This window comes from Eschscholzia californica, unplaced genomic scaffold (genome assembly GCF_041429995.1).
Source record: "Eschscholzia californica isolate CP2 unplaced genomic scaffold, dmEscCali1.0.p SCAF_4, whole genome shotgun sequence".
NCBI lineage: Eukaryota > Viridiplantae > Streptophyta > Magnoliopsida > Ranunculales > Papaveraceae > Eschscholzia > Eschscholzia californica.
Window position 1 is genome coordinate 37,249,920 of NW_028238461.1, and position 12,602 is coordinate 37,262,521.

Consider the following 12,602-nt stretch of genomic DNA (forward strand, 5'->3'; position numbering starts at 1 on the left):
TATGTCGGTTTAGGAATACCTCTGGTTTGACGCGACGGTAATATTTTCCTAGGTGGTTCGGAAGGTGCTTCAGGAACATCCTCGACAACTGATTGGTTTGGTGTATTACTAACCCTTGGTTCAACGGCTTCAGTTGGAGGTGAATCCACAATTTGTTCAACGATTTCATTAACACTTTCTTCCATTACCGATTCAGGTGTTGGTAATTCTGAAATTTCAATTTCAGCTCTACTTATTTCTTCAGGAATCAAATTTACTTCAATATTAGATCCAATTTTGCTCTCTTCTACATGATTATCTGTTGCCTCATAATCAAGAGTCAGAACTTCCGGCTTAGTTTTCTCCCCTTGAAGTTCAGACTCAGGTGAAAAATACTTAGAATCTTCATGAAAGATAACATCCGATGTAACAAACATTCGTTTAGTTGGAGGATGATAACATCTGTACCCTTTCTGATTTGCACCGTACCCTACAAATACACATCTTAATGCCCTTGGAGTTAATTTTGTACGTTGGTGCTCATGAAGATGAACAAATGCTACACACCCAAAGACACGAGGAGGTAAATTTGAAACTGTCGGAGAAGTTGTAGCATCCGATAGAGCTTGAAAAGGAGTCTTAAAATCAATAGTACTAGATGGTACTCTGTTAATTAAATAGGTTGCAGCAAGAAGTGCTTCTCCCCAATAAGATAATGGCATATGTGCTTCGATCAACATAGCCCTGATAACTTCTAACAAGTGACGATTCTTTCTTTCAGCGACCCCATTTTGTTGAGGGGTATTTGGGCAAGTATTTTGATGAACAATACCATGAGAAACCAAATAAGTTTGAAGTTCATGATCCATATACTCTCCTCCGTTGTCACTACGAAGTATCTGAATATTTGCGTTGTACTGAGTACTAAACAGTTTATGAACCTTCTGAAACAATAACTTTACCTCACTTTTAGATTTCATCAAACACACCCAAGTCATCCTAGTACAATCATCAATAAAGGTAACAAACCACCGAGCCCCACCCAAAGTAGGAACCTTAGATGGACCCCAGACATCGGAATGTAAGATCATAAAAGGAGTTGGACTTTTATTTAAATTTAACGGAAACGATGCACAATGACTTTTTGCAAGTGCACAAACATCACATTGAAAACTTGAAACATCGCATTTAATAAATAGCGATGGAAATAACTTCTTAAGGTAACCAAAGGAAGCGTGCCCCAGACCGCGATGCCATAACTATATTTCATCTTTATTTTTTATTTCAGAATTGTTCACTACTAATGCCTGACAATTTATTAGAGCTTTCAGATACTAAATCCAAGTAATACAACTTTCCTCGCCTAACACCATAACCAATTGTTTGCCTTGTCCGAATGTCCTTAAAGACACAAAATTCAGGCCAAAAGATGACAACACAAAATAGAGTGGTGGTTATTTGAGACACTGATAATAAATTATGATCTAAAGATGGGACAACCAAAACAGAGTCTAAGTTCAATGTGTTCGTTAGAGTTATAGGTCCTTCCCCTACAACAGGGGCTGAGGTGCCATTGGCAGTAGAGACATATTTATGTGAAGATTCGTTTATGGTTGAGACCTGTCTGGAATCAAAAGTCATATGATCTGTAGCACCAGAATCAATTATCCAAGTACTATTCGAAAATTGTGTGGACATATTTAAAGTCTTGCTTACATTACCTGTAGTGGCTATCGTCGATGAAGTTTGCTTAACAGTTGGATCTACAAGGGTCTTCTTAGAGTTTTTCTTTCGATTATGATCCCACCATTCTGGATAGCCTAATAGTTCATAACAATGACTTTTGGTATGACCAATTTTGTTGCAGTGTGTACACTTATAAGTAATTTTGTCAGATTGACCAAGAACTTTAGCAAAATTTGAATTTGCCTTATTGAGAGTCATTATTGCGAAAGCATCAGTTGCCCTTCACTTTAGCTAAACCGGAAAAACAAGATGGAGATGAAAGGCTCTTCTCTTTCAATCAATATAAATTCCCAAACACAAATTTAAGACTTTTGGCTCTGGTACCAAGTTGAAATTGATCAAAGAAAATGTTTTATTCCTTGATGGATTACAAAAGAAATATAAGACTCTATTTATAGAGTTACAATACTACTAGTTTCTAACTTTACTAGTTTCTAATATTTTACTAGTTTCTTAATAGTTTATACTAATATATTTACTAGTTCCTAATTCTTACTAGTTTCTAATATTTGATATTTCCTAATATCTATTATATGGGATATCTTAATATATAGAAAGATATTTCAACACCACAAAGATTCAGTAACTCATCACAATTCCTAGCGAAGTGGTAAGGATGTATCCCTAGCATTAATCATTTCCCATTGAATAAACAACACCAACACCACGATCAACAAATCCTCACTATTTCCTTATTACATAAACCCATCCCCGATTCCTCTGGCTCTTCATAGAAAAAGGAGAAAACAAATAAAGATAGATCATCAGCATGACGATTGAGAAACTTGAGATAAAAAACGCGATTGAGTGCTCAGCTGACAAACTATACAATTTATGGAAGGACGATGTTCATGAAATACCACTACATATTCCACATATTATTATGAGCGTTGAAATTCTCGAAGGTGAACATGGAACTGATGTTACCCCTATCAAGTTCTGGCATTATAAAATAGGTAAGACTTTAAACTCTCTCCCGAAAAAATGTTTTAGTTTTTGTCACGATGGAAATCTTGATTAGGTTACCATTTACCAATAATGCATGAGATTTCTGAAGACGGTAAACTAATAAATCTTAAGGAGCAAACATTTGTGGACGACGAGAATAAGACTATAACTCACATAATATTGGACGGAGATATCATGACTTACTACAAGAGCTTTACTGCCATATTTAGTGTTACTCCAAGAATAGTTGATGGTCAAGAAAATGGATGCTTGGCAAAATGGTGCTTAGAGTGTGAGAGGAAAGACGAGAGTTTCCCTCACCCGTTCAACTATATTGCCCACGTCGAGCAGATAACTATAGATCTGAGTACTGAAGTACATGCCAAGAAGGCCGCTTAAAATGCTTATTCGTAAGAGTTCAGTGAGTTTTCTCTTGAATTGTCTTGTGTGTGACTAACTGACTATAATGCCGCTTCATGTTAATCTGCACATTTTTCGTATTTTAGGTATTTACTTATTTATTTTTGTTGTTGTTGAAAGTTGGGTGTTTACTTATGGTGTATGTGTTTTGGAAGTTGTACTTCTTATGTTTGATAAATAAAAGGGTTTTTCGTTATTTGGGTTAAAGTAATATTCGAAATAATTAAAAATACAGTAAACATTTCATAGTTATTATTCAGGTCGAAAAATATATAAAGACGAAAATATTCTTTTGTATAAATATTTCTTTTACTTTTTCTTTAAACTTTAAATCTATATAATTTTTTCTTGGTATGTCGGATCTATGCTCAAAAAGTCAGAAATCGGGACTAGTCGGCTGATCCGGGCCTTGCTACCAGGCAGGGATGACAATAGGGGCGACCCACGTTGGGGCCTATGGGGGAACATGCCCCCACGCCCCCTAATCAGAAATGGTTGTGGCTCCAAATTTTCCAAGCTTTGCTGCTGAAATCAAATATATTCGCCTTAATTTGATAAGAAAGAACCTTTGGCTAGTTGTAGACGTCTTTAGTTGTTCGTATGGGAGGTCAAAGCTTCTAGTTTGACCATCCTCTTTGTTTTAATTTTTTTTGAATAATTTGTTTTGGGTGATTTTAAACTCGCCCCTTCAAAGTGTTAGTGGCGCCCATCTTATAAAGACAAATTTTAGAGAGAGAATATGAAGAAATGGGGCGCCAATAACACTTTCGGCAACGACTTTAAAATTACCCACTACTTTTTTTAAGTTATCACTTCGACACCTCAAATTTTTTTATAACTCCAATTTTCTAATTAATTCTTCCTTTGCTCATATTCTTTTGTAAATTCAAGTTTGACCTCTCGTTCTGCTAGAATTCATTCAATCTCCAGTAGAGTTATTCGTAACTCTATATTCCGCATATGTCTTTTCATCCTCCATTTTTATGTTTGTTTTATTACTATATTCTTTTTAAATTCGCTCTTATCTCTCTTCCCCTCTTTCTTTAACTGGCTTATGAGTATTTTTTTTACGATAAAAGGTCATTTATTGACATATTATTCCAACCTAAATGTTTTTTTATATAAATATAACTGTACTAATTATTTATAATTAGAGTTCGTAGCCTAAATAGTGGAGGATATTGCTATGACATATAGATATCATTAGTTCGAAAGACATAATTTTTCTTTTAATAATCTACTTGTAACTAATCTCGGTAGAGGTTCTTAATGATGTTCGGCTATTAGTCATTGGTGGTGGTATTTTTTTTCTTTTACTATATAATTGTGACGGTATGAAATCACGGGTCAAGAGGACCGGGCTGTTGACCGAAAGTCAGACCTTAACCTGTTAATATTTTTATGGGCATCGACGACGTCTTTGGGCTTAACATGTGACCAGAGACAAAATACACGTGACCGTAATATCCCTGGGACACTGGGATGGTGCTGGCCTAAGGGGGCTCCGACGGTCAAGCCAGTAAACTTGACAAGTAATAAATACGAATTGTAAATCAGAGCTTGAGCTTATCGACTTAAATATGTTAGCTGAGCAAGACGATCGTTGAGAGAAGGCGATACAACCGGGTGTATGCTTGCCTAGTCGTCTAGTCGTTGAGTAAGATATGGTGCTTGCCCCCTTTGATCGTTAGGAGTGAGAGAGGTCAGTCGTCCTCCTTGATAAAGTAGTTGCTAGGAGAGAGAAAGATCGGTCGCTCTTCCTTGATCAGGTGGTTGTGTGGAGACAAAAAGATCGGTCGTCAGCTGCTTGATCAAGTGGTCGCCAGGAGAGAGAAAATCAGTCGTTAGTTGCTTGATCAAGTGGTCGTCTAGAGAAAGAATGATCAGTCGTCAGCTGCTTGATCAAGTAGTCGTCTGGAGAGAGAAAGATCAATCGTCAGTTGCTTGATCAAGTGGTCGTCTAGAGAGAGAAAGATCATTCGTCAGCTACTTGGTCAAGTGGTTTAGATGATCGATGGAGACAAAGTAATCGGTTGATTGCGGGAGAGTTGGATGTCGGGTGTTGTTATCCGTGATTGGACGTCAATGTTAAGCAAGACTCGATGTGTTTGTCAATTACCAGATGATCTGTATCATCTTCTTATTGGTCATTTTATAGTGTTGGTCATTGATTTATATTGGGAACTCGAACTTTTGTTTGGGGACACCCATTATGTACTGTTAAGGGGAAATCTAAAATTTTGCTAAAGGGAGATCGGGTGCACCTTAACTACTCATATTTTCCGACGATCTTAGACTAACTATGATGAGAAGACACATGAAATTATGACTTAAACTACGGCCGATATCGAATACTTCGCTTCGTCTATTAACTATGCGAAATGCTTGACAAGACACATGAAAATACGATAAAAATGATAGTCGGATCAAAAGAACATCAATTCATAATCAAACCATTAAATCAAAACACACATAATCATAACATTTATCACATTTCATCTCATAATCGACACACTAAAGTTAGCTAAACATGGTAGATGAATAATAAATGAAAAGAAAATGATGAGAGAATCCCCATTTTTCGATATGGTGCGAGGCTAAGATCGTCGAAAAATATGAGTAGTTAAGGTGCACCCGATCTCCCTTTAGCGAAATTCTGGATTTCCCCTTAACAGTGCATAATGGGTGTCCCCAAGCAAAACTCAGATTTCCCAATAGCAACCACAATCATCTTCTTCATTTTTCACGAACCACCATTAAAGCTTACTCAAGCTTTCTCTCTCTAGACATTTCTAACTCAAAACCAAATCAAACACCAAGGATAAATAGACAATAATGAGGGGAGAAAAAACCCTATGATTTCCGGCCAATATTATGGCCAGAAACCCTAGAAAATTCCGGCCAAAGAAGAAGCTAGGGTTCGGGCCAAATGCTTGAAGATCCAGCCAAGGGTTGCTGTCCCGTGCATGTCCGAGCCAAACGCAACCGTCCCAAGTAGCTTCCTTATCGTCCGTGCTTTCAGTGGTCGTCCCGAGTGCTATGAAGCTCAACCCGAGCTGCTGCCCCCTCCAACCGAGTTGCTGGTCGTGTTCTTCAATGAACAGACCTGAGCTACTCTTGTGTGCCGACCGAGCTTGGCCGGCCTTGAGTGCTGGGTAGTCACAGTCCGAGACGGACTAGGATGGTCCTAGACGTACGCGTCTCGGACATCCCTAAGACGCGTCTGGGTACTCCTAGTTGGTCTTGGTCTAGGCCTAAGACCCGAGACGTGAGTCCGGACGCATCTAGATGCGTTTGGAGCGACCAGATGCATATAGGATGCAACTGGAACGTCCAGACGCGTCTAGGACGCGTCTGGAGCGTCCAAGGGCATCTAGGACTTATAGACCGAGACGGACCAAGTCGTCCTATGCACAAGACGCGTCTAGGATGCGTCCATGGTACACTTAGACATCTCTGACTTATAATCCGAGATGGCCTAGGAGCTGTCCCATGCTTGGACGCGTCTAGCACGTCCAATGGCTCTCGGACTTGAAGTCCAAGATGAAGACATTGACCCGAGACCAGGCAAAGGACTTTGACCAAGTTTGACTTGGGCCCATTGGGCCTTGACTCGAGTGGGAGATTTTTCTTAACTTTTCTCCCGGTTCCAAACATATTTTTCCGACAATGACCCGGACCATCCGAGAGCTCAAAACGGAGTTTTTCTTGAATCAATTTTAGAAATCATTAAGGAATAAACGTAACATGCCATTAGTCCATATTTACGAAAATTAGACTTAGAAGCCCGTTAGACATAGAGATGTCACTTTTTCCCACGAATAGCTATATGGAATATAGCGAACCTAGAAACGAATCTAGGATACATACTTTATCTTATGAATGTCATATTTTTGTATGTATATATATGTGAATGCGTAGAATAGTATTGCCTTTAGATAAGTTATCGATTCTTGTTTCTAAGCACAAACGAGTATGTGTCCGAATAATACTTAGAGTATAGGGTCTGTAGAAACCATTGATGGATAGAGTGATGAAATCATGATTCGAGTGGGAGATTTTTCTTAACTTTTCTCCCGGTTCCAAACATATTTTTCCGACAATGACCCGGACCATTTGAGAGCTCAAAACGGAGTTTTTCTTAAATCAATTTTAGAAATCATTAAGGAATAAACGTAACGTGCCATTAGTCCATATTTACGGAAATTAGACTTAGAAGCCCGTTAGACATAGAGATGTAACTCTTTCCCACGAATAGGTATATGGAATTTAGCGAACCTAGAAACGAATCTAGGATACATACTTTATCTTATGAATGTCATATTTTTGTATGTATATATATGTGAATGCGTAGAATAGTATAGCCTTTAGATAAGTTATCGATTCTTGTTTCTAAGCACAAACGAGTATGTGTCCGAATAATACTTAGAGTATAGGGTCTGTAGAAACCATTGATGGATAGAATGATGAAATCATGATTCGAGTGGGAGTAATCAATGGTGATTCAAGGATGATAATCCAAACGAACCATTAGGCGAACAAGAAGTAACCTAAAAGATTAGATCTTTAAAAGGCTATACCAGGGTTTAGTTAAAACCTTACGAGAATTCACATAAAACACTTATGTATACGTCACGAATGGTTATGACAGAGTTCACAGTAACGTAAACTTGATAAAACACATAATAATCCCTAAAAGAATTTTGAGTATAAGCTTACCAGAATAAGACACCTGTTGATCCCTTCTTCATCGATGGTGAGTCTGCCTCCGCAGGGTGCCATCTTTTACCTCGGGACAATACGGGTAGTCTATGAAGAGGTCTACACGTCTAAAATGATAATTCTCAACGAGTCAGCAAAAGGGTTTTGAACTTATAGGCAAAGGATTAGTTTGACACTTAAGTGTGAAACTAATCAACCAAGAGTCATAGAGTATGATCAGTAAAGATGTTACTCACCCAGAACGGCGAAGTTAAGGCCAGTGTGATGCACCCGAAAAGGTTGCACACCCAAGCGGAGGTATCAAGTAGTAGTCCGGCAAAGCCGGGATCGATCCAAGGATAGGAAGGTAGTTTGGATATCGAAGGGTCTTATCCCTCGGTCTAGATATTAAATGCTAACTTAAACTAAAAAAAGAAAGGAAGAAAGATGAATAAGGGGTTTTGATTGAAAGAGTAACAAAAAGAATAAAGCGAGTAAAACTAACTAAACAATAAATGTAAATGGGCAAGAGAGATTCGAGAGAAGAGTCGGAGGAACAAGAGTCGGGAGACGGTAAGACTCGATTTGGGCAACAAATAGGCGAGAGAGGTGTCGAAGTCCGGGAATCCATAATGATAAACCTACGACTATGTGTAGTCCGATTTGATGTGTCAAGGTACAATCGATATTCGACTCCTAAAGTAGATGTCTCTAAGTACTATGTATATCCGGAGATCATACTTAGTCAAACGAACGTCTAAATCGGTTAATCCCGAGTCATCGAAAGTGTCGTCTAGTCGCCTAACTATGTGAAGTGCATGACAAGACACATGAAATTATGACTTAGACTACGATCGATATCGAATACTTCGTTTCGTCTATTAACTATGCGAAGTGCTTGACAAGACACATGAAAATACGATCAAAACGATAATCGAAATAAATGAACATCAATTTATAATCAAAACATCAAATCATATTAAACATAGTCACGAATTCATCACATTTCATCTCATATAATCGACAAACTAAAGTTAGCTAAACATGGTGATTGAATAAGAAATGGAAAGGAAATGGTGAGAGAATCCCCCTTTTTCGTTGTGGTTCGAGGCTAAGATCGTCGGAAAACATGAGTCTTTAAGGTGCAGCCGATCTCCCCTTAGCAAATTCTGGGTTCCCCATAGCGACCATCATCATCTTCTCCATTTAGAACTCAACCTCCATTAAAGTTAAACCCTAGTTTTCTCTCTCTAGCAATCTTCAACCAAAATCAAATCAAACCACATGGGAAGCTAGCCAAGGATGGGGGGAACAAAAGCCCTAAGGTTTTAGACCAAAATAATGACCGGAAAACTCTTGAAAATCCGGCAAGAATATGTCTAAATCCGGCCAAATCAAAGATCCGGCCGAGCCAAGATGTGGCTGTCCCTAGGTGTCCCGAGCAAGATGTATGCAGCCCGAGCTCGGAACTCTGCCCGAGCTGCTGTTGCAGCAGCTCCCCGAGTGCTGTTCCGGCCGGAGCTTGCACCAGTCCGAGCTAGGAAGCTGCTGCCGGCGTGAAGAAGCTGCTGTCTGGTTGCCATCCCGCGCGTGTGGACGCGTCCCCTTGCTGCCGTCCTGTGTTGGTAGATGAAGCAACAGCCCGAGCTGCTCCCATGGAGCTCGGGCTGTTGTTGTCCCACGTCTCGAGCTCGTTCCGGCCAAAACTAGGCCGGCCTTAGTGCTGGCCGGCCTAGCTTGGCCGGCCCCCTTCTTCCTTCTCTCTTTTTTCTCTCTCTATCAAGCTTCCAAATCCAAGCACAAGAAACCCTAGAACCCCCTTTCTCCCTCTCTTCCTTGGTGTGTAGTTGATTGATCCTTGAAGAAGAAGATGAATAGTGTATTTGACTCAAACCCTAGACTTAGTCAACCTTGACTTTGACCCAAACTTGAGTCCATTGGGTGCCTCCAAAATCTCTTCTTTCTTCATCTTCTTTGGGCTTGGGTTTTAGACTTCACTTGGAAATCAAGAGGGTGCCTTCTAGAATTACAACCAAAGGAGGGTGCCTTCATAGAATCCTTGTTTTAAGACCGAACCTCGACTTCTTTCTTTCACAACTTCCCCGTCCGAACTCGGAATTGACTTCCGTTTTCACCGTTGGGCTCGTCTTTGACTCCTCTTCTCATATGATTTGCTTGAAGTCTTTTTCTCTCATTTTGGGCACATGAAATGATAGTGATAATTCGCTCCCTTTATTCCGAATTTCATGTTTAGCTCCAAATATGGTACCTAAACAAGAAAACACACATAAAATATTATTGATAACACTCGAAAATGACTAATTAGTCTAAGTTAGGCTCTCCAAATGTGACATTTTCGTGTCACATCACAGTGCCCTAGTACGCTTAACTTCGAAGAATTGGGATCTTGGAATCATATTATTCGAAGAGGGAAAATATTCTTGAATAATATGGCAGAATTAGGATTTTGCTAAGATAACAAGCTTAAGTCACTTTGCATTTTTTACACGTAGTTTAATTATGACAAACAAAGAAACCCTAAACATCTGTTGGCTCCTTGAGAAGGAGAAGCTGAATGGAGATAACTTTAAGGTATGGGAACGGAATTTGGGGCTCGTCCTCATACCCAAAAAGAATGCAGCTAGCTGTCTTAGACACTCCTATTCTGATAATCACTGAAGATTCTACTAACGAGGAGAAGGAGCAAGAAAAGCGACTTCGAAGGAAATCTGAACCCGTAGCGTGTTTAATGTTAGCAACCATGAAACCTAGTCTTCAGGATAAGTTCATACACGTGGATGCTTACACCATGATAGGACAACTTAGGGAATTGTTTCAAAAGAAGTCCAGAATGGAAAAATACGAGACATCAAAGGCAATACTTGATTGTCACCCTGAAAAGGGTAAGCCTGTAGGGCCACATGATTTCAAAATGATCAGTCTTTTTGAGAAACTAGCACGGCTTGGAGTCGATCATGGCCGGGATTTCGCCACTGATATAATCCTGTATTCACTTCATAATGGATTCAATCAATTTAGAATGCACTACAACATGAATGGATGGGACATATCTTTGGAGGAACTACACACAAAGCTCCAGAGAGCCGAAGAGAATATCGTAGTAGTTCAACCAAAGAAAGAAGTTCTAATGGTTCAGAAGGACAAGGGGTTTAAAAGGGATGGAAAACAGAAGAACAAAAGGAAAATAGGCAAAGGAAAAGGCAAGCAAGTTTCCAAAACCAAGAATTCCTCTTCTGATTCCAAGTGTTTTTATTGTGATGGCATGGGCCATTGCAAGAGAAACTGTCCCAACTTCCTAGAAGACAAGAAAAACGAAACCGTAGTTTCCGCAAAAGGTTAAAATGTTAAAAGTTGATTCAATTAAATTCATTCCTTTAAAGGTATTGGATACCTAATGCTCATCTCATTATGAATGACAGGAGCAAGTGGGAGCTGAGTATTTAACTGAAAGGAGACGAACCTATCAAGAGTCAAAGAAGCAATGGTTGCTGACAGGGCTCAAGAAGGATTTTTAGTCTCCTATAGGCATTACTTTTATCAGATTTTAGTATTTTTCCTTTCGAACATCGTCTCTAGAATTGGATTTATGAGAAAATAAAGTATTTGTTTTCAATATGTTGTGATGTTCTTAGAAAGGTGCTTATTTAACTTACAAACATCGATACCAAACGATTCAATTAGTTATTTTAATCTAGTCAGACAACTAGGAGGAACATGGTTCAAACTAACTGGTCTGACAAGATCTCTTATGACAAAACAGAATAATTAATCACTAATACTTATGTTAAACATAATATTATGGTTAATGTGACTAGAATCAACTAAGTACTTGAATTTAGGAAAAGGTTTTAGAAACTTGACCTAAAAACTGGTAATGAATCTAAATGACTGAAGATTTTGATGAGATCAATAGTCTTAGTCATAAAAAGTCTTCTAAAACAATAGTGTCTAATACATGCTGCAAACCGACTGAAACTAAAATTGCTATAGAAAATAAAGGAATTCCATACGTGTATGGAATTTAGAAGAAGTTCTAAAAGTAGTCTTTTATTTAAGTCTAAAAACTTTAGACATAGTTTCTTCAAGTGAAGAAATATGGGGGTTTTCACTCACAACATCGAAACAAAATTGGATTGTTGCTCTCGATGGTGTCTTCCTTGTAAGGAGTTATTCAAGCAGAAGAGTGGGAGAAATATTCGAATCTGATTCGAACCAAGTAACAAATGAACAACAAAATGGGAGTACGAGAAAAACTCACGAAGTAAGTTCTTAAAGAGTTAAGAAGGTTTCACGATATTGTTCAAAACCCCAGTGAATCTCCAGAACACCCACAAAAATCATAGGAGAACCAAACTCTGAAATTTGGCTAAGAGTCAAAAGGATCAGAAGTAAGAGTTGGTATCTAACATTCATAAAGAAATTCAAGGATTGATTTTCTAAAAAGAATTGTTAGAGTCTTGTTCGACAAGAAGGTAAGTGGGAGTGAAACAAGTTATTTTTACATCCTGTATGTGAGACATACTGAATTTGAGAAACAGTTAAAGAACTAACTCGATAGGACACTAGACGAGGGTGAATTAATTGGGCATCGAAATCTAAATAGTTATAGATTAACAGATGACAAGACTCGTTCAAAAGAAGTTTTGAAAAGATCTGACCAGGAATACTCTTCGAGAGAGATTCTACCCATCTCTCATGGATCACTGCTAAGCAAGACTCAGAATTTGAAAGTTCTGATGAGCGAAAGCACACAGGAAGAAGAAACACTTATGTCACAAGACATAAGA

At 38.7% G+C, this 12,602-nt stretch overlaps 1 protein-coding gene across 1 annotated transcript; it reads left to right on the forward strand.

Annotated features, from left to right (window-relative positions):
- Positions 1-10,429: 10,429 nt before the first annotated feature.
- On the forward strand, positions 10,430-11,155 carry LOC147544447 (uncharacterized). The gene has a single exon (XM_086635708.1). The coding sequence runs from the start codon at positions 10,430-10,432 to the stop codon at positions 11,153-11,155; it is 726 nt and encodes a 241-aa protein (XP_086491834.1).
- The last annotated feature ends 1,447 nt before the right edge of the window (positions 11,156-12,602 follow it).

Excerpts from the sequence above, each read along its gene's own strand:
- LOC147544447 (XM_086635708.1), top strand. The coding sequence starts at position 10,430 with ATGCAGCTAGCTGTCTTAGACACTCCTATTCTGATAATCACTGAAGAT.